The 23180-nt window shown below is 38.1% G+C and overlaps 1 protein-coding gene across 1 annotated transcript in view; it reads right to left on the bottom strand.

Moving 5' to 3' along the window:
* Positions 1–2289: 2289 nt before the first annotated feature.
* The window catches only part of DNAAF9 (dynein axonemal assembly factor 9), a 74547-nt gene continuing 53656 nt past the window's right edge, over positions 2290–23180 (bottom strand). The window contains 10 exon segments of the mRNA XM_035547192.2: positions 2290–6539; positions 8068–8161; positions 8797–8862; positions 10504–10706; positions 10866–10940; positions 11637–11743; positions 12868–12954; positions 13305–13440; positions 18767–18804; positions 20681–20806. Of these exon segments, the coding sequence (XP_035403085.2) occupies positions 6427–6539; positions 8068–8161; positions 8797–8862; positions 10504–10706; positions 10866–10940; positions 11637–11743; positions 12868–12954; positions 13305–13440; positions 18767–18804; positions 20681–20806 (1045 nt within the window). The 3' untranslated portion in view covers positions 2290–6426.

Here is a 23180-nt window from a genome sequence, read left to right on the forward strand (position 1 = left end):
AGGGAAGGAAAGAAGACAGTCCTTAAGGTTAGGGGGACTGGAACAGGGATTTGAACCGCATCCTTGAAGCTAAATGGCAGTGTGAGAAGAGTAAATATACATCAGCCTGCAAGTTTGATTCTGTTCCAGGGTAAGTAGAGAATGAAGCAGGGGAGAAAAGTAAGTCACTTATACTAGGCAAAAAGAGGATGCACCTGCATGGCCCCTTACAGGAATTAGGTCAGAGAAGGGACAGGCTTTGACCACTATGTTTCATTGCTACAAAAAGGAGACAGCAGAAGTTACAGGCTTATAAAAGGACATTTTATGTGTTGCACATTCTCCCTCTAAAGTTTTGGCTGTAAATAACTAGACATTTCAACCATCTCAGCCTGAAGAAGAGAGCTGAAGATTAGGTCCTAAGACAAGGGCAAAGGGGTTGGGCAGCGAGTGGAAACTGCAAGGCCAGTTTCCCCAGAGGATGGCAAAGGCTTTCAAAAACTGGAGCAGATAAAACAATTGTGCTTTGTGTACTCCCCTTCTCAAAGCTATTATTGCCCTTTATTTTTTGCTAAGGCACAGATGTCAGGATATCTCCTCTGATCCTGCAACACGAGAACAGAAGAGATGATTCCCAAGTCAGATTATCTTGATTCCCAAGTTAAATTACCAGGAAATTTCCCCAAACACTGTTTTCTTATAAGATTTGGTGATATAACTTAATATAACTTAATACTTTCGCAGACACCCTGAATCGCTCTGGGTTGCAGAGCTGTGTTGGTAAATGTTTAGGAGATTGATGGCAAAAGGAGCAGACAGAAACCCCAGCCTTTCTCCCCATGAAAGCACCACTGGGGCATCGCATGACTCAGAGCCTATCAATTGTCACCACCATTTTCTGAAAGTTTTAAGTTGAAGGTTCTTGGGATAGAGAAAAAAGATTTTCCTCTATTTGAACATTCGTTCGAATGTTTCTATTTCTATATGTTCATGGATGGGACCACAGTTAAGCCAGCGGTCTCCACCACCAGCACTTGCAGTGGATCTAGTAAGGGATGTGCTTTTCCGAGGGAAAAAAGCCAAATACTTCGGTATTGGGATAGTCATCTCCAGAAATTCCCAGTCAACAAACAGCTCATCACTTGTCCCAGAGTTCCATTTTATGCTCAAGAGAAAGGGCTGTTAAGGTGCTTGAGAAAAGTAATAAAGGAAGCATTGACCTTCAGCAACTGCACTGCATTTGAGGAATGTCTTAAGAAGAACGGCACTCTAAGGCATGGTAGAAACTCTCCTAGTTGCTTGGCCAGCATTAAGACATAACCCAAAGGTTTGCGATGAAAGCTTATGCCCACATTAGTTAAGAACAGGGCCCAAACACTCTAAAATTAACATGGGAATGATCTTGTGGGGTCTGCAGTCTGATACTGAATTGTTAACCGCTGCTTCTCTCAGACCATCAATATATGATGGGGAAATTGTTCACTGCAGTGTTGACAGCGTGCACCACAAGTCAAAGGAATGGACTCGGCAGTTCAAAAGCAGTGGATGCAGTCCAACTGCGTTTGCAAGTGGAAGAGTTCATGCTTCCCAAAGCCAGCTGCAAAGCAAGGGAGAAGTGCTGGATTTTAGTCAAAGGACCATGCAGGAGAAGCTGCCATTTCTGTGTGCACACCTGCAGTAAGCAAAACAGGCTGAATTTAACATTTTTTTTTTTAAGAACTGATTATGAAAAAAACAAAACATTATCCTAAAAAATAAAAATGCAGCAGTGTTGACAATCTGAGACAAATCATTGCAGATTCAGTTTAATCAGCAAAGTGACCTGACCAATGCACAGCCTCCCACTCAGAGACTGAAGCAGTAAAAGGAGGGTAAGGTGGGACTGCCCTCTCAATGGCAGCTTGATTTCAGATCAACAGCAGCTGATCTTGAAACAGCTCCCTCATTTATGAGTACAGGGAGCAGGATTTAGCTCTTGCATTCATGTATACACAACTACAGTGACGTATAGTTGCTGAAGGACTGAGATGACAGGAATGAAGCCAATTAACATCCTTCATCCTACAACTGGTTTTAAATTTTACCCCATTAAAATTCCACGTAAGAGGGTCTAAAGATAAAATAACAGCTTGGAAAAATATAATTTCTTTAAATCTTTAGATTTTAGTTTAAATATGAACGAGTCACCTTTCTGGTCTTCTGTATTTCTCTTCACTTTGCGAGCTCAGAAAACTAATATACTTTGAAAGGAAACTTCAATGATTAAAAATTCAAGCTTAGTGAGCTTATTAAAGAAGTCAAAGACAGACAGCAGATGGAGACTGTTTATTGGTTCTTTCCATCACATCTGAGTTACAAGTGTAAAAGTCACACAAACTGCAGGTATAAACATGTAAAACAATACAAAAATAAATGGAAAGGTAATTTTATATTTATTGAATCAAGTTGTGTAATAAATACAATAGGCAAAAAGCTTCAATCACACAATTCAGTTTAACTGAAGTTACAGTAGTGTTTGTAAATACAAGTTTTTAACTTAAAATTGCAAATATTAAAGCATTGAGAACTAGTATAAAAGTGAATTTTGGCACATTGTAAAGTGAGAAGTGTTACATTAGTATCTAACTTGTGTAAAAATGAAGCAGTTTCTCACTAGCTTTCTGAGGTACATTTTTAAACAATCTAAAATTAGATCAATGATGCAGTTCTAACCACTCACAGTTCACAATTCACTATACTAGTTACGTTTTTTTCCCTTTTAAGAATACCAAAGTATTCCAGAGCTTAAATCTGTGCAAATTCAGAAAAGTTTCAATTAAAAAATAATAATAAAAGAAACTTATTAGAGAACTTCTACATGCAACTTAGATGCTCCCTGCAATCAGTCATTAATTGCAAAGTGTAAAATCGGACTAAGACCAAATTGCACAGCTTACCATAAAATACTCCGAGATTGCAGCGCAGTCCAAGTTGCAAGTGTTCCTCTCTTAAGTTTATCACATTTTTCTCCCTATAACTTCAGTAACTTCTGATCACACTCATTCTCCATGAGGGGAAAAAAAAAAAACACCACAACCTGCTAACATGAGGGTCAGCAAAGCACGTAAACCCCTTGAGGACTCTCAGCATTTCTTCCCAATTTCAGAAATGTCTGGACACAAAGTTACTGTTACCAATTGTCAAAATACAGTAAAACATAATGGAACAGTGTAATGGCACTTTTTCTGTATCCAAACATTTGTGGTTTAGAAATGGTGCTTTTTTATTATTATTACAGTAGCTAAAAAATTTTCAAAAACTAGATCTTTAACTCAATCCTTACCTCGACTTCAAAACAGCGAGGAAAGCAGCTTGCCCTACAGATGGGGTTTGACACAGTATAAATCTCTCTGACCAGAGTACAAAAGTTATGCTCTTCTAAAGAAAAAAAAAGTGCTGCTGACTGTTAGAAGTAACTCCAAAAGAATCAGCAACTGCTATTAAACTATCAGCAGCATCACGCATTTATACGTTTTAGTCCTCAAAGAGTTTTCTTTTAACAGTTTAACCATTTGTGCTAATATTCTTCGCTAAGTTAATTTTAAGTCCTTTCACCAAAACTGTTTTTTTCCTTTAAAAAAAGAGGGTGCAAGCAATACAACCCACGATGGCCATTTATGCTATGCTTCGTGCATAAATGGCATCGTCTGCAAGGCACTACTATGTTTAAAGGATACCATTGTCACAGTTTCACTATTTCAGTAATTTTTCACTTTTAAAGTCACAGTTAAAAACTAAAAAAAAAATTGAGGTAATCAAATTATTTCAATACCAAAATAGATTAATTGAAATAGTACCAGTATGGTGAAAGGTCTTCAAAATACACAGCTATTACCATATAGCATGCAGTACAGTATATAAGTATACTGGGCCTTTGTTCAGAGCTCTTCTGATGCAGTTTTTAGAGAACACCTCAATTTGCACAGTAGCACACCAATTTGATATGCTTATTTCCTTCTTGTTCATGAGGCACTGTGTTTGGGATTGCAAGCTGCTACACCAGCCGCAGCTGAATTAGCCCCATCGACAGCTATTTTCAAGAGCTGCACAAATCGGAGTTCTTAAAAAGAGTTCAGCAGAGCAAAATAAGCTACAGTATCGTCATCTATCGTTCAATCAATTGCACTTAACTACACCGTTACTGACTTGCAAGCTGAGACAAAGCATCAAGGGAGTGCCCGTCGGCTCTGCAAATGGTGTTTCTCCTGACATCACGTAGTCATACCGCTATCCTAGAAATATGGCTTTGCAGATTAGATAACTTGTACTGGGAAGGAGCACGCGGGGTTTACACTAAGTTTATTGGCTAAGAACTATAACTTGGTAAGAATTTCCTAACGCCCCTTTTATTGCAGTGTTACCTCCAGAATTCTGCACTCTAATAATCCTGGTCTGATATCAATATATAGTTTCATGCAGCCAACTGTACTTAGCTTGTAAGCACCTGCTTGCCCCCCAAATCCACTGCTAGCTACATTTCTCTACCAGGCACTACAGTATATGAAGACTAAAGTATAGCCATGCATAGATAAACTCACGAGCCTTATCATGATGCTCTATACCTGTAATATGGGTTACCCCGAAAAGCCTAGACACACAAACTAATTGCTGGCTTTTAATGAAATTTAACAGGATACAAGTAGTTTATAAAGTCTCGTGGTGTGCAAAACAAAAAATTAAGTTCAGACAGCTTTTTAAATCTAATAGGAAAGCTATTAACGAAACCTTATCAACACCTATATCCCAGTCTGCAGCACCTGGAATTCCACATCTGTACTGCATCACCATCGCAGCACGGGCACCAAGCCAGCTAGTAGCAACACAAACTGAAACTCTACCTCCAAGGCGTTTCAGTTTTTGACAGGCTTATTGAAGTTTCAGCCATTTCAGATTCCAAAGGTAAAAAATATATTTCTTAAATAAGGCGTAAAACTGTATGTAGCCTTAGGTTTCACGGCAGGATTTAAACCTCATTTTCCTCCCACAAAGAGAGACTGAACACGTTATGTACTTAGTGTACTGTAACAAATCATTCGATTTCTTACTGCATTGTATACATCTGACCAAAAAGAAAGGCAGCAGTTGTATTAAAAGATGGAACTATTCCTAAAGCAAAGGAATATGAAAATCAAAATCCCTCTTGGACTTTTTTCATCTGACTAAATTCTGAACACACAGCACGCTACAATAATCTGCTTATTCAATAAGCTTTCAATAATTATGTTTAAGTAGCTGCTGGGGTACCTACCACGTAAGCCTTCAGTCAGTGATCTATGAAGTCTCACTTAAAATTGCACTAAATTACGTTACAGGACAAGTTGCCCAAATTCCTATTACAGTATCATTTAGTAACTGTAAAGGTTTTGGTGCAAGTAATTAAAACCTAGTGAGATGTTACTGTGTGCAATTTTTTCTGGAAGTTTCCCAGACAACTTCTTTCCTATTTCAAGTACATCTTCAGATATTTTTTACCTTTGGAAGTGAGTCTTTTTCACGAAGAGCAATTCTTTAGCTAAAGAATCCTGGCTTTTCATACTCTCCCCCTTTTCTTGCTCTGCTTAGTTTTTACTACTGAAGTAAGAATCCCTCAGAGATAATCCTTTAAAGAATCACAAGTTACAGATTCTAGAAAATATGACCTGAATTGCTATAACACCACTGGGAAGAGAGAGATCTCCACCTATCTCATTTCACCCTGAAATGTATAAACATTTTTTCTTTAAGAAGTCAAAACTTTGACCGCGGATTCAAACTGTGCAGAGGTTTGAGACATGCTGTCCCCTCAGAAAAAGAGCAGAGGTTTATGTATTCCCCCATTTCTCGCTTTAGGAACACCCTTACAGCAGCAGGATCAGGTACTCTTCAGAGTTCTTGAAGCGTTCCCCCGTTTCTCGCTTTGGGAACACCCTAACAGCAGTAGCGTTAGGTTCTCTTCAGAGCTTTTGGAACGTTCCCCCATTTCTCGCTTTAGGAACATCCCCCAGTCCCACAAACTGAAGTATACCACTGCTCATTTACGCTCCTGTGCAACAAGTTTCAGGGGACATCAAGAGATTAAAGTTGTTTGACCATCTGCATGATGGACCAAACCCATGCTTGCGTTTTGACCTGCTAGGAAATAAACCTTTCCAGCTTTTCTTCTTTTAAATAAGTTTCCACTGCTAGCCAGAGATTCCAGGTGACACTTTTTACAGTCTGGAATTAAGGTGAAGTGGAAGCAAACCTGACAATACAAACAACTAAGCAGTTACCATATTAAAAATGCCAACCTTACAGGAATGATCTCTTAGTTTTAAAAGGAGTGCTGAAAACTGACATTTCACTTACATTTTCTAGTTAACCAGCAAGGACAACAGCATTTTTGGTTACTGACAGTAGGTAGTTCAGAAATCCACAGAATACATGTGCTTATGTCTTCTGCTCAAAGAGATCATGATACTCTTGTTCTTCTAATTCTCTGTTGTACTTCTCTATTTCCCGGTTGGCTTCTTCCAAGTAATCATTCATGAATTGGTCCATTACTGATTTTGAAAAACTAAGGAAAAACACATTTGTGCAAATAGCATTTGTTACAAAAGAGCAAACAGGTCTGAAGGATCTGCCAGTTCAGGAACACTTACTGAAAGCAGAAATTCATAGATTCATAGAAATCCAACAGAAATTCAATGCATTACCTTCTGAGATTACCACAGTCTGACCTAACCACAGCTACTTTTTATTACTAGGGAATAAAAGAGTTTCCCATAAGGAAGAATATAAGAACAATAAAACTACAGCAGGTTTGCAGATATTTATAGCTATTTTGGTAAGTGCAAGTCTGAAAAAATTTACTTGCCCAACACAAAACAGCCATAACTGCCTGCACAGACATCTTTTACTTCCAAACACCAGGATTCTGGTGGTCTAGTGAAGAGCACAGATGAAGTTCACTGTTACCCTATTTTCTGCCAGTGTACCGTAACGAGGAGTTTACCCAGCAGCCAGAGGTCTGCTGGTTTAAAATTAACATTGTCCCATAGAGCAGTGAAAATCTGTTCTTATTCCAGAACAGAACACACTTCAATTTTTGCTAAGCTTAAGTAAAAAGCAAATTGAGAATATCAAACCAAATTTAAAATTTCAGTGATAAAGGCAAAAACAATAGAAAGGTATGGAAACAAGAAGAACAGGAGTAAACTGGACCATTAGTATTACTCTGGAGTTTGTGCCAGAGACAAAAACACATTCAGGTTTAAGTAACATATATATTTGTATAAAATCAACATGGTTCTGGAAAGAAAACCAGAGAGCTGTGTTGGCCCTAGTTCACTTTTGTAATTGATACTAAACAAGACCAGTAAGGACAGAGCATTTATGAACAAATATATAGCACAATTAGATAAGTAAATCATTCTGCTTGCTCAGCTGAAGGAGTTTTAAAATAAGGTTTTACTGTAAGTTTAAAAAGCAGTTACAAAAACTGCACCTCTGCTACTTCTGGACACTGTTCACATTTCTACTTTGCATCAAATAAGTTGTTTTTATCATACTAAGTTGCAAAATGGGAGCAATCATTTAACTTGAGCTGCGCCACAAAGATAGACAACAGAAAAAGTATACTGTAGTAAAACATAAACCAACCCTGACTGCTTTTATTTCAGTGTGCACGCACATGCATTCACACTAAATTACATCCATTTGGAAATTTTATCAGTCATAACCAAGAATTAAGCAACATTATATAACTACTGGGTTTGAAAAATATTTCTTTGACAAGCTGTGGCCCATAAATCGTTCTTCGCATGAGATCATGTACAGCAATTTTAGGGTTGTTTTTTTTGGTTCTACACCACTTCTTAGATCATACCTCTGAAAAATTGTTTTAATAGTAAGCTTTAAATGGTAAGTAACCACGCAAAGATTCAAGCAACAAAAGTTTTCACTTCACATTACTACCTGACAATCAAACTGTCTCTTCAGCGTATCATCTGCTTTGACAGTATACGTTTCAGATCTGCATAGCCTGTAGCCTACCCAATTCTTCACCAAAAAATGCATTTCAAAGGATACACGGATGGTAATCCATTTTGTCACCAAAAAAATTCACGAATTGAGTCCCATTGTAAAAATAACCAGCTGGAAGCGGATCCAAATGGCGTTTTACCTAAATTAAGAAAGAATATATACCACACAATAAGCATTTACAATGCAAAATTGCTTTGACACAGTCCTAACAAGCTTAAATAAGAAAAAACACCTTCAGCAGGCAGGAAGTTATGGCACGTGGCTATAAAGGAGCACTCCAGAAAGACAGTATGACTCATCTACATATGACAAAGATCTATATAGACTAAGGAAGTTATGTACAGCAACGCTCACAGCCATGACAAACTCAGTACCCCAACTCTTACAACCCAGAGTCAGTTATTGGGGCGGGATTAAGCAATTGGGATCCTAGTTTGTATTTGACAACCTGCACGGTACAGAGCAAGGAGAAAAGATGGGGAAAGCCTACCATTAAACCAACCACAAGAGTATGCATGGCCAACATCCTACACATCCCCCGCTTTTCAAGGCTCACTTAACATCCCGAGATAAATGCCTACACAATACCAAGATTTATGTTGTAAATTCCTCCTGGACAGCCTTGGCTGTGGTTTGAGTACATAAAGAGACAGTAAGTGTTTTAATTTAGTTCTCATCACACTCGTCATGGCAGATATGGGAGGCGCTCTATCATACAAATGGATATTTAAGAAAATTAGCCAAAAGGACTTGCTATTAATTGTCTCTACTTACGTGAATGTTTTTTATTTCCTGAAGGGTTAGCATTCCCCTGGTCTTCAGGGCTTTCCTCTGAGGTTTCTGTAGAAAGAATTAGACCCCAGTTATATACCTACTGAGTGACGATGTGACATTACAGTTTAGTTGTGTTAAAAAATAAACACAGAAAAGTTCTTCCTTGGAAATGTGGAAAAAGGCAGTGAAATTACGATCACATGCTACCATGCTCAAGCCCAGCAAAGCAGTAAATCTTTTAGAAGCATACATTTTAAACATTAATTTCTAGACAGACTTATTGCATTACACTAAGGCACTCACAAATATGTGATGAAAACATAAGCACAAACCAAGTGATCTTCCATAAGGCACCACTAGAGATGACAAATTCTAGAAGTATTTTAAACAATGCAATTTAAATACAACTCTAGTGCAAAAAAAATTGGCACTAGGACAGAAAAATAATCTAGTTTTTAGTCTGAAAGGTTTTACACTTCATTTCTTACATGAAGTATGAAACTCTCAATTAGCCATGACTAGAGAGACTTAAGGAAGACTACTTGTAGTCCTGACCTGGTCAAAGAAGAAACACTTCACATTTGAGATATGCCTTTACTTTCAAGTTGCAAGTTTTCATAAAATTAAAATAGTATTCCATATAGTGCTTTCTTAGATGCAAAAAGCATTTGTCTCCATATATTACCCATATGATATATACACAGCAAGTAATGTCATCATGGCAAATGTATACTTCCTTGCAGTAACACAACTTGCACAACTTAACACAGAGGTGAGAACTTGAAGATCCTTACAAACAGCTCCAAAAATCACCTGCACAAAAATTATTCCCTTCCTACACAAATTTCTAGAGACACTATGCAAACCCTAAGCCATAAAAAAGTAATTATAAGTATCTCTAATTAACTAATATTCCAAAATGGACATCATAAAAGGGCAGAGTTGGAACCATAGGCTCAGAATCCAACTAAAGTGCTAAGATAAACAATTTGTATGGTTCAACAGTTCCTGTCCAAGTATATTTCTGAATCACAACCCCAAGAACCTGGCAAAACTGCTGGTATTATTTGGATGTGTACAAGAAAACCAGCTCATCCCACACTCCTGGTCAGGCTGTGCCAGTCTTTGTGTTAAGTTAGCAAGACAACAGCTGCAGGACATGCCTTCTAGACTACTTACGGGCATCCTCTGTTCCCTACCTCTGCTGCATATGTATGCTAACCATGCAGGAATACATGAAGTCTTACACAGCTGTACGCTTGACAAATTAAGCATGAAAAAATGAAAAAGCTATACCCTCCATTTCAGTTGGTTACTCTCAAGGAGGTTTAATTTAGTGATTCAAAACAAGTTTTCAGCGTTACAGCATTCAGGTACTTCAAGATTATTTATTTCATACTACATTTTAGCTTCGGGGCAATCATGTCTCAGCTTAATCATCCTGTGTTTATTCTGGACACATTCCATTTGCCCCAGTGTTCAAAAGCAGATCAATGCATGAATATGCTGTAGCAGGTATTAAAACAATACAGATTTGCAAGCTGTTAGTCCTCTTCGAAATACACTTACACTCTGGAACGCTAATACCTTGGTAGAAGAGAAAGGAGATGAAATATTTTTTGTTAATCAGGATACTCCTATTTCTCCTCTTGTTGTTAGGAAATGCCAAACAGATTACACTAAATAGAAGCAAACATGTCCACAAACCTGTTTTGCAGTTTCTCTGAGCCAATCTTTTATATCCTCTTCCTTAAGAGAGCAGCCAATGAACACAAGGAAGCACTCCTGTTGACTGCTGCAATCTCTGCTATCGTTTCTTGCATCAGGAGGAGTTGGCCCCTCCTGAACAGGCACAAGGCTTAGTGAGTTAGATGATGTGTTGTGACAGACTTCAATCATTTTATCAGAATCTAACAAGGAGAAGACAGAAGAAAAGAATGTCTTGATAATTGCTAATCTAATTTAACAGCAACACAACGGTGTAGACAGACTACAGTACATAAAAATTAAGTTTTCCAATACCACACACAATACAAGCACAAGAAACTGCAGAAGCATTTTCCTCTTACCTGAAAACTTAACTTTGCCCATGATGTGATAAATGTTTCCAGAAAAAGGACTTGGCTTGAGCAATGACTTAATTGCTGTTTGAAATGGAAGACAGACAACATTATCTCACTTACTTTCCTTTTCCTTGGTGTAGCTTCTCATCAGACCTACGCTACAGGTCTCTAATCCACATCCTAGTGCTTTGGGGGAAAAAGCTGCAGTGTCCCCCGTAGCTCCCACTACAAAACATTCCTATACGCTCTCATTTCTTCTCTAGGGGTTAGGTGGGAAATAACGTGTTTGGCATACTGAACGCTTACACTGTGTGTGGAAAGTAAAATGGTGCTCCTTAACATTGTTTTGCTATGGAAAGAAGGAAAGGCATGATTATATATCTACTCTAGCAGCCTGACACACAGTTGAGCCTATTTTCTCGTAATTAAAAGGAATTGTTTGGCATGCACAGTAGAAGCTGATGCTCACTTACAAACTGTGTTTCAACACTACTAAATAAAATTAAACAAAAAAGCAAACCTATGAAGATAACTGTCTCAGCTTGTAGAAACTATAAATGAAATTAGATTTTCATCTGAACACAGTCATAGGTCAGTTTTCCAGAGGAGATTCTAAAGGTCATTTACTGTACTTTAAGGAAGGAAAGCTGAATTTTCAATTAAATGTTTACTTCAACGGTAATTAAAGAACTGTGCTACGTCAGTGTCTTCCTTCCCTTCTGTTCCTCAGCCTTTTATACCTGGATTTAAATCAAGTCAGTCAAAGTTCATTTGTACCTTTACATTTGGTCACAAATCGTGTTTTTTCTAGAGGACGATTAAACCATACACAGATCTGAACCATTGGAGGAAACACAGACCCAGCTCCATATTTGCCTTCATACCTTAAGGCAAAAAACAAACACACACTTTCAACAAAGAAAACACACACTTGCGCTTTTCATCTAACAGACTTCTTAAAAAGAACATCCATTATTTCACTACAGGAAAGCTTTCCTCACAGGAAGAAAAACACTAAGCTTTTTTTTTTTTTCCCTCTACGAAGAAATTCATGAAAGTGCAATATTAAAGTCTGAGGTTGTTCAAAGAGCTTGGGATTCATTTTGATGTTCTTCCTGCTGCTAGGCTTTTTTCCTATATACTATCTACTTACTATACTTACATACTATCAATCGCAGTAACTGCTGTCCAAAAGTTTTAAATACTGTTTTTTTTTCCTCTTTCAGCACCATGCAATTTGCCAACAACCCTGACACTCCAAGCTTTGTGCCAATTTATTTTAGGAGCCTTACTCGTAACCCAATTTAGAGTAAAAATTCCAACCAAAAACTACACACGCATACAGGACTGGCAGGGCACTGCAGATAAATCATGCTTCCAACACTATAAATCTAACTAGAAAACAGTCAGCCAGGAGTTATAATGGCTGTCAGGTTTACATTTTCTGCCAAATAGGTACAGCACAGATAACTGCAACAAGACGTGCAAAGCACCCTGAGCAATGAAAAATATCACCCAGTATTAAAGGAAAAGCTTGGTACCACTTATTATCAGGGCCTTAGCCTCTGCCAAGACTGTCAATAAGGCTGCTGATTTTTTTTTTTTAAATGAATAATTGTTCTGCTAATAGCTAGACTGACATAGCAAGTTCATTCCAGTAAGGCTGAATAGCTGTCAGAATGAAATTACTCTCATCGTTATTGACCTCACCCATCCCAATCCTTCCCAGCTTATTCCCAGAGGGTTCTTTTCTATTCTTCTGAAAAGCAGCAGTAATCTTGCCCATTGATTTAAATGGTGTCCAGAAAGGATCCTTTTCCCCTTAAAAGGAAAGCAGTTGTGTATCTACTACGAATACTCATCAGCTCTCTTTCAAAAATGATTTACAAAGCTATTGCCTGTTCCAAATGAGCAGTCTGGAAAAAAATCTAAATTAAGTTAGTAAGACTTTTTAATCTTCAAGTTAATTAGAAAAATAGTTTTAATATTTCTCAGTCTAGATACTTGCCAGCCAGGATACATTAAATATCGAGCTCTCATCATCTGAGGATTTGAGAAACTGCCTTCTGAGAGAATTAATTCAATATCCTCATTCCTACAGAGAGATAAAAAATGAAGATTTTTAATTTATGACCTCAATAAAATGGCCACTATCTGTAAGCTGCTTAAATAAAACAGAATGTGTTAGCTACAGTAAAATTAGAGTATTCCCCACCCAGTATGACAGTAACAGTAATCACATTCTGCAAACAAAAACTTGCATATCCTAGTCCCTACACATGACCAAAAATTGAAAGGTAAGATGCCTTTTACTTGAGAGGCAATGAAGAAAAACAAGTACCTCCTGTGTATATGGTATTCTTTCGTTTTGCTCTGGTAACGATTTCCAAATACATGTGCCCCATCCACCAAAAGTGACAAATACAGGATGGTGATGAACATTACCTAGTCACAACTCCATTTTCTGCCAAGATGAACGAAACAGCAGGATTTGCCGCTCGGATCAGGCTCTGCAGTTGCATAAGGAGCGGATGCTTCTGCTCTGTAGCGTGACTTGTGAAAATCACATTACTCACCAGTCCTGTGTAAGAAAAACAGAGGATAGTTTACAGACGTCAGGTATGCAACAATAACTAACAAATTAAGTGATTTAACAGCTATTCTTATTTTGCCTCTACCTCATTGCATTAAAGGTATTAAGGAAAAAAAAAGCAGGGAGCTTTTCTTCTCTTTCCTGCCCAGCAAATCCCAGAAGCCCATCTAACTTCAGATACGAACAACGAAGAACAACCACACAGAACCGTTAACTATTTTGCAGCAGCACCTAGACAGCAGCCAGCTCAGAAGCCCGTTTTATCACAACCTGTAGACATGCAGGGATAGTAGCTCCTGACAGAGGCAACCGTTTTCAGACACTGATATGACTCAAGGGGGAAGAGGCAGGCTGCTGTACTCTGGGGGTTCTTACGTTTCAGTGAAAACAATCTTACAAAAAAAAAAAAACCAACATGATCCTACCAGTACAACACTAGTCACTGAAGATGACTTGACTAACGAGGAAGGTCTGCTTTGTCAGAACACAGCTACGCCAGGTCAAGATATTTTTCTTTTTTATTAGACAGATGGCGTAACAGAAGTAATTTAGAATTAATCAAAAGAATCAACTAAGCAAAAGAATCAATTCATGCTAGCAGCAGTTTGAGAAGGGACAGTTTAATAAAAAACACTGAATTTTCCAAGAGGCTAATACTAATGCGTAGAAAGATTGGTTAAACATCTTGTTTAAAAAAATATGAAAAATCAGTATTTTGTACACTGACAGTTGTTACTTTCAAAATACAAGACAAGGGTTGGGTTTCAAAAATAAAGAAAAAAAAAATCAAAGACAAGCCCTGAAATGGTTTTCAGACAGCAAATCTGAATCCACAGGCCAACAAAAAGAAATTACAAAAAATGATGGGATATATATTTGTCCTGAGTCCCAACCCCCAAGGAGACTCTGCTGTGTCACCAGAAGCAATTCCTTCTTCAGACTTAACAGTACTGCTCACTGCACCTAGTGCCACTGATTTCAGAGGAAGCAGTTCCTCTTCTCAAAGAAAAAATTTCCCAGACTTGAAGATGTCTTTACCATTATACCTGCTGTCTTCCTTGGTGTAAGACAAGTTTCACATTAAATGAGAACCAACTGCTGCTACTGCAGATGACTCTGAAGGCAATCAGCAGTAATGCAGCAACCATCACAGCTGTCAAGCCTTGGGCACTGGAGATCTTTAAGGAAAAACTGCCAGGTGAGGCACTGGATTTATCATCCAGCTGATTTGAGCATTAGCAGATCTCCACTTCCCAGTTGTATCAAGGTGGTGCTACAGCAGAAGGAATTACAGCCCAGTTCCTCAGCAAAAAGAAGTGCTGCTTTTTCAGGTCTCCCTAAGATGTCAGTGCTGTCCAGAACGCAGGAGGAACGCTGTTTCTCTGCTCAAGATGTGCAGCTTGTTTCAGATCCTGTATCTGCAAGTACGGTGTGAGACAACGGTAAACTCTAGGCTATCCATGAGTGACTGAGCCAGGACGGTCCAACCCAACCCCACCACTATTTAAAGAGGAATATATAATGAACTTCACAGCATCATCTGCTGCCTGAAGTTATTCCTGATCCTTACGGAAGTATTTAGAGTACACTAATCCCGGCAGAGGCTTCCTTACATGGAAGTATCTTTGCCAAGCGTTCTGGGTTCCTTTATACCATATGCTCCCACTCTGTTACTTGCATCACTGACCCTTTCAAGATAGGAGCAAATTCCCATCTCATTGGTATTTTTGTTTCTTAATCCCCCACAGAAGTTTCCAGTCCAGTTTCAGAAACACCTATATTTATGCAATATGCAGTTGTTCTCTCCCCCAGTCTCCTCTTTCAAGAACAACAAGCATGCTTCGGAATTTCAAAGTCGCATGAATTCTTGAAATTATTATGTAGATCATACAATTAGGATGAAAAGTATGAATAAGCTAATCAACAACCACCACACTGCGGGTATGCTAAATGTAGTGTGTTTTTTTTTCTATTAATATCCCCAAACTTAATATTGATTTAAAAGTCAAGTTTAATCAAAATTGTTGTTATAATTTCTGCAAAGTTAGCACAGAACAATAAATAGGCTGTATAATACAAATGCTATGTAGAATACATTAGTTAGAATTGCTGTGCCTTGGAGAGAACAGGTAATTGTCAAGGGCTACGCTGGCAGAGCCTGAAGTTGAGAAGAAAAAGACTCAAGGGATAAGATACCTAGCAAATCAGAAACCAAAGCATCTTGTCTCATCCTCCTCGCCCATACTGTTTCTCCATCACTCCCCGCTTCCTTTGCGCTTGTCTAAGGGGAACAGCTTTCAGGCAGTAGCTGTCATTCTCGCTGTGAACTCCCACGCAACCTTGCAAGGAACAAAAGCCTGTAGAACCTGCAGGCTTCAGCTCAGCACACACCTATGCAAAAGTTTTGTAGGTGCCAGCATCCCACAGAAATTGGCCCTGTGTTAGCTGGCTACAGTCCACAGAACTGAATTGACAGACAGGTGGTGTAATCCAGACGAAAAATAGCTGTTTGAGAGCTGGAAGATGCCTACACAGCTTTAGTAGCTAATAATTTGGACTTCTCTGTTTGAATTGTCACTGCTATCTCTGTATCTGGTGCTTTTTTAAGATGACCTAGTTTTGTTTAATTCTCTATCTGTACACCCATCTAAAGAAAAATCTTTGCAGCCTGGGGAATAGCAGGTTAGAGAGAAACAACGAAGAAGCAGGGACAGATTCAAACCATACAAAAATAACATGTCCCTTTCACTTACCAATATACAATGGGTATATTTAACAACAGTGATGTCTTGATCTGTAAGACAACTTCATATATAACACGACATGCCAACGTGCCCCTAGACTAGCGAGGTGTCATCTCAGAGCTTCTGTGCAAGAGGCATATTTGCAAGTAGACAAAAGTAAACTACAGTGCACAGATGGTAGCAATATCTTTTGGAAAAGTTTGAACAAGCAGGCAAGGGAGAGAAAAAAGAACTGCTAATGCTGGTGACAAATGACTCTGCTCAAGGCTTTATCAGTTCTCTGGGATTCTCATCCATTTCTGTTAGCCTTGTGGCTTTCCAAGCAGAGCATGTCACTCATGTAAAGTGATGTCACGTTGAGAACATGAATTGGTCCCTGTCAGAACGGAGAAAGCCACACAACAGAAAACACCCAGAAAACTGCTGCAAAAAGCTAACCTCACTTCCAAAAATCTGCAAGATAATTATGAGGACAAGGTAGGAGGTAGACACCCAAAGCTCTTATTAATCCATAAGCACCTATACCCATGGACGTCTTGTCTTCACACTTACACAACGCCCAGTACAAAATGTTGGCCAACAGACGCTGCAGTAACACAATATTGGGGTGCACGAGACAAATAAAAAAGGGACAAATCTCCCTCAAAGTGAATGTCTCAGTAAACATTGCTACTGCTTCAGATCTTCATTAAGCAGAAGTGGATTCCCTAGGCTGTATAATGCTGGATCTGTCATTCCCTCCAGCTTTTTCCAGCAGTTGCTCTGCAGTGACAGACACATAGGACACTTGGTGCTAAACTGCCCAGAAGCATTTGGGTTTCTACATCCTATAAAAGCCTTCATTTTTTTTGGACGAGGTGGTGGTGGGGAATAAAAAAGCTTTGTACATTACAAGCCCATTTACATTTCTTCCACTATGCATGTGATACAATTCTACACTTGCCTGGAAAGTTTAGAAGCGTATCACCTCTCAGTTCAAAGCGTAGTTTTGCTCCTAAAACTTTTTACACAAAAACAGCCTCTACTCACGTGAACCCATTTGCTTTACATGAACAGACCTCTGGGCTATCTGATGTCACAATCTGTATCTGGGAACTAGATTACAAAACCTTGCAACATGCAGAAATAATTTGCTGCCAGAACATTCTTCTAACCCCCGACGTTTTTTCTTCCTTCAGCACTTGGACCATAGGAAGAGCAGCTATCCTTGTCCTATGCATTTTCTAGCTATTCTTCGAACCACGACAAGTTCTTACCCTGTCATGTCTGCACACATACACTTTTAAAATTGCTATAAAAGCAAAAAAGGCAATAAACTATTGGTATTTTGGTACATTCTTAACATTCTCCTGCTCCTTTCAAAGACGAATTTGGCTATAATCATGCCAGTTACCTACTGGTCAGTTCACCATTTTTTTCCAAATGAGAACGAAACACTGATTTATATAATAGCACCTACTAACTTTCCAGCCTGTTTATGACTTGAGTTTCAGGGGCTTCATTCTTTTGGGCACTCTTTATACACAAATAATAATTCAGGCAGCAAAACAGAGCAGTAGGCTCTAAATAGCTATAAGAGAGTGCAGCATCCTACTTTGTCAACGGTGTTTCACAAAAACAAAAATTTAGTCTTGCAGTTCACTTGGGAAGACACGAGTGTAAGATCAGAAAGTCACACCACAATAACACCGCAGTTTGACAGTGACATACAGAAATCTCCAGCATCATTGGTCTATCCAACTTTAGGTTGAGCTCATGGTCTTCCTAAAATAAGGATTAACTGACTGAAGAGAGATTTCTTACACACACACCAACTACATTTACTGTTTTAATATCGTGAATCAGCTGTACAACTTAAAAACTGTGAAGGTGCTACAGCTGAATGCTTTTGCTACTGAAAATTAAATTACTTATTTGACGGTAGGTCAGCAAAAATGGTAACCCACAGACACCAACAGCTGCTCTACTCTGACAAGGAAGACAATGCAGTAAATGATTCATTTTAGAGTCAGAACATAAAAATGAATACAAAGCTCAGAACCAGCAGACAAGAGCACTCGCAAAAGAGCTCTGTCATATGAAACCTGTAAGGATCCTCCACGCTGCAGGAAGAATTGGATACGGGAAACAAGCTAACTAGCTCATCTTTTCCTTTTTAAAATAGGAGAAATGGAAGGAGAGCTCCATTTACTCATATTTCCCCAAAGAAAGGATGGGAGGAGTGAGAAACATAGCTCTCCTATCAAATGCAATCCATTTGGCAACTCGATTAGCAACACAGCACAAGTTAGAGCAGCTTAAGGTAAACAGCTTAATTCCTGGCTGCCTGAAACCCATCCTCCAGGTGATGACAGCCAGAATGCATCAAGCTATAGATTCTTGTATCTTCTCCATGCACCCACGTTTTTTGATAACAGAGGCAGAGAGAAATTGTCTGTTCTGCACATACTATTCTTACCTCCAAAAGTTTACCATGACCTTTGACTACACATATTTACAGTCTATTTATTTGGCCATATGGCTCAGCTACTTGTTCTGTATAGCATACAATGAAGAAAAATGACACGTACCTTGTGAGCACTGGTCCAAGAACTTGGGAAAAAGAAGTCTAAAATGTAAGAAAAAATTTATATATTAATAATTGGTATTATTTATACATGTCCCTTCAATTAAAATGTTTCCATTCATTTGGAAGCTGACAGCTAGAGTCTTACTTTCCAACTCATTTTCATGCTTCCTTTCCTAAATCCATACAACAGGAACATCTCTAGAGGTTATGATTTTGAAGAGTTCTTCCCCAAAATTTAGTTTTCTAGGGTTTCTATTCCTTCTGAATACAGTCAGAATTCTTTATGGAAAGACAGTACATACATAATGCTTTCTGAATATATCACTTTGCATGTCCTATTGTGTCAGACAAGCAACAATCATTTTTTATGAGCTTTAGCAGACACATATAAAAAGCTGCATACAAAAGACAACATCTTATCTGTTCACATTCAGCTACCTATCCCTTGTCCTGCCCTGCTGTTCAGTACTAGGAAGAGCTTCACCCTAGCACATGAAAAAGCTAGATCTCCACAGTAATAAACTTTCTGGGATGGGAAAGGGTTTTGCTTTTCTTGACTGAAAAAGTTACAAGACAAACATCAAAATCACTCAACACTCAGTGAAACTGCCAAAGTTTCCCAACTGAAAGACTTGTCATTGGCTGTACATGGCTACTTTGTAAGCTCTTATCAGAAGAAACTTCAAAGTGAGACAGAAATAATCTACAGCATCAGCTAAGCCTCTTCCTTCAATTGCTACTGCAATTCAGTAGACAAACAATGTTAGTCAAAGGATTGCAGGCTACTGCTGCTATAAATACTACTCAGCGCCATGACCAGTTACACATGAAGTTTGGGGAAAAAAACATACACCTAGGGGAGGAATTTATCTTTACTATAGTTATGGAAAGAAGTTTAAACAGCACTTCAGCATCAATTCACCAATACTTTCTGTCGTCTGTATTATTTATTTACAATCTTGGCAACAGGGACCAAAAGCAGCGGTAAGGGAGCATCTATTATTGACTAATACAAAGCACAAGTTACTGGTTCATGTTCCAAAAACAGCTAGTAAGTTTAAGGAATCCACTTCTATAAAATGATTGGACAGTTCACCTCTAAACTCTGATGCCCAGAGCTTTTAAACAAAAATAGCAATAACACTAAGAACTGAAGATTCTAACTGCTTTGACTTATTTTTATCAAATCAGCAGCGAGGCAAAATATATATATTACAGTTTAATGATAGGTCTATGAAATTAAATGAGTTCCCTTCCACGTTCGTTGAAGTGTGGAACACAAATGTATGCTAGGAAACAGCAACTATACCATACTACTTTAAAATGTTAGTGACCTGGCTTTGCTATCATTTCCTCCCCAACGTGCCTCTGCAGTAACCCAGGATATCAGATTTTAATACTTGCAATGCTTTTGCTTCCGTGCTTTGTCTTTGATTTGGGACAGCTTCCCATAAATTCCATACTTTAGATATGAAAAGTCTTTGTTTAACACCACAAAGTAGTGATATAATCAATAATCCAAATCGAGATGCACGTCCCAATACCTAGCCACACTTACAAAATACTAAGAATGACTGAAGAAACTTCCAACAGGACAACTGTCCAGATTTCACAAAACACCTATCCAGAGTATACATAATTTAAGCAGTAGGCTAATGCTTTATTCTTCTACAAAATAAACTTTTATTAATACTATATATAATTAATTATATACCCATTGAAAACCAAATTTCATTATAAACCAAAAAACACTTAAAAAGCTCATCCAAGACAGACTACCTAGCAATTTCGTGGGATTTAAGATAGTTCAACGGCATTTAGTCATCATATAGCCCAAGTTACTGTAAAAGTGATCACAGAATCATCTCAAATATATAATCTATTTTCATACTACAAAAAATATTTTCAAGTATACCTGTGCTCTATATAGCAACTCAGTGGCTCTACACAAGTATTAACTGCTCCAATGATGAAAGAGGACTTTACATCTGGGTCAGGATGAGTTTGTAGAGCCTGTACAACATCAATCACATCAGTGTATCTGTAAGAAAATAAAATGAAAGAAGGCTTCAGAGAAACAGTAACACTTTTCAACATGTAGTAAGAAAAAAAATCAGTTACTTGCAAGGTTATAGTTCTAAAAAAGCCTACACAGATAGTTACGAAGCATTTCAAAACTTTGCAATTGAAACGATTAATCAAACTGAGCAAAGTGAGTAACACTAGAAATATACTAATGCCAGCTTCAGAGAAAACCAGTATAAAAACTTCACACTGAACAACTGTGAAGCTTGACTTTCTGGAGGCACAGAAACGTATAATGGAAATAGCGCACCCTATGCTTTCCGTAAAACATTTTAGCATTCTTTGACTCAAGTGGAAAAGAAATATTAAAAAATAACATGCGCTTTTATAAGCATTCCCAATTTAAGTGTGCTATTATAATTAACAAGTCCATTTTTCAATCGTTACTCTAGACACCGCTGTATTGGAGTTCTGTAGGATAGCAAAATTCAGGTGAATTGGAGCTTATTTCTCACCAAGTGACAATCTCTCCCAAAACTGTATTGAGAATTATCAAGTTAATATATTATAACATAAGAATTATACTTGTTAAAGTTGTCTAAACACCACTCAACTGCTCAGAAAAGAATGGAAAAGCTACAATTAACTATTCTTGAAGCTAGTGCTGCTACCAGAGTGTCAGTTATGTTGCACATCACTGGACACTACAGCTACTGACTTCATGAAAAGTATCTCACTCTTAAGTGGAAAAAAATAACGCTGTTTATCACTAGGAGAAGAGACTATAATGAAGAAAATGCCATGTACATGTCCTTTGCAAAACAGATGAATGGTTGGTAGCCTGGGAACTAAAACCCTTCCAGTCAGGTTAGGGTAGTACTTTGCTCAAGCTAGTTCCAGTACCTGCTAACGACTCATACAGAAACAGAGTGGGCAAATACGCCTCACTCTTCACCTTCATTTGAGAAGACAACTGGCATTTATCAAAAATGTTTTAATCTGTCTTACTTAAATATCTCCTGTTGTGTCAAGTGAATGGCGTATTTTTGACAGCTTGCTTTAAGTTAGTAGCTAGAGAGGTAATAATCTTTAGGGAGCCGTTCTTCTGAATCACAAAGACTGAGGGCATACCACGAGGATGCTGTGCAAAAACCGCACAAAAATATATGTTAAATCACATGCATGCAACATTCTTCATATCTTTTTATCAAGTAGAACTTTGAAAATTCATGTCTTTTTTTGTAGCTAAAACTTTCAAAGAATTAAAGCAAGGACTAACGGAAATGCAAAGAGAAAGACAAACACACGAAGATGCTAAATACACGGGGAAAAACCACAAAGATCTACTCTCACGCTTACTGTAGAATGCTCGTTCTGTTTACCTTAGGCTTTTAAGTTTGTTTGGAGAAAAAACATTGCAAACTGAATGGGCCATTTACTTCTGAAAACTAAAAATTTATTAATAAATTGCCTAGCATTTGCTGATCTTTCAGAAGTTTAAGGGCTGTAAGAACTTCAGAGATATAGCTACAGTCTATGCCATACCGTATCACACTTCCATTCTATTCTGAAGCTACAGAAATTAAAAGTCAAAGTGCCCTCAGTCATCTAATACCTTAAACACAACAGATCTTCCTCTGAAAAAAACAGGAAGGTGTTCCACCCCCATCTTTCATTAAATAAATTCGGTATTTTTCCAACCTTTCAAAGAAGATTATACATGAAAGGCAAAATATGAATCATCACGGAATTACAGGACAGCTTGGGTTGGAAGCGACCAATGAAGTTAACCAAGACTATTGTGCATTGAGTTGTATATTTAGTGTAGATTTTATTGCTTTGTTAGATGCTAAAAGTAGGTCTGTTGCGAAAAAGTGGCAATAATTCATTCGTGTACCATCAGGGACAACAACATGCAACCTTCCCTCTATTTACTACAAGAATGCTAAAGAAGGTCATATTCAGGAATATTCACCTGCAGCTCTGGAGGGCAACTAGCAACATAAACTCACGCTGTCTCTGCTCTACTGTCCCCAGCTAAACCTATAGCTTTAAAAGACAGACAACCAGGACTCTTACTTTACCACTGAAGTGCAAGTCTGCAGGAGATAGGAGAATATGAAAATGAAGAAGATACTCATGAATATGAACCAGACTTTGAAGGACAGTTACCTCTCTATCTGTGATGTCTGGGGAAGTGTGTATAGAGGGGAAATAGATGTTCCAATAAAATTCTATAGACAGCAGTCTAAGTTACAGCTAGTAAGGGCAAGGAAACTGATTGTGATTTTGGCCTCTCAAAAGCAACCTCCTAAACGGAGGAGACAGACCAAATTCCTTGGACACTTTTTTTTAATAGAGTAGCAAACAACAAAATTAACAGGTAGCAG

This window comes from Cygnus atratus, chromosome 4 (genome assembly GCF_013377495.2).
Source record: "Cygnus atratus isolate AKBS03 ecotype Queensland, Australia chromosome 4, CAtr_DNAZoo_HiC_assembly, whole genome shotgun sequence".
Lineage (NCBI taxonomy): Eukaryota > Metazoa > Chordata > Aves > Anseriformes > Anatidae > Cygnus > Cygnus atratus.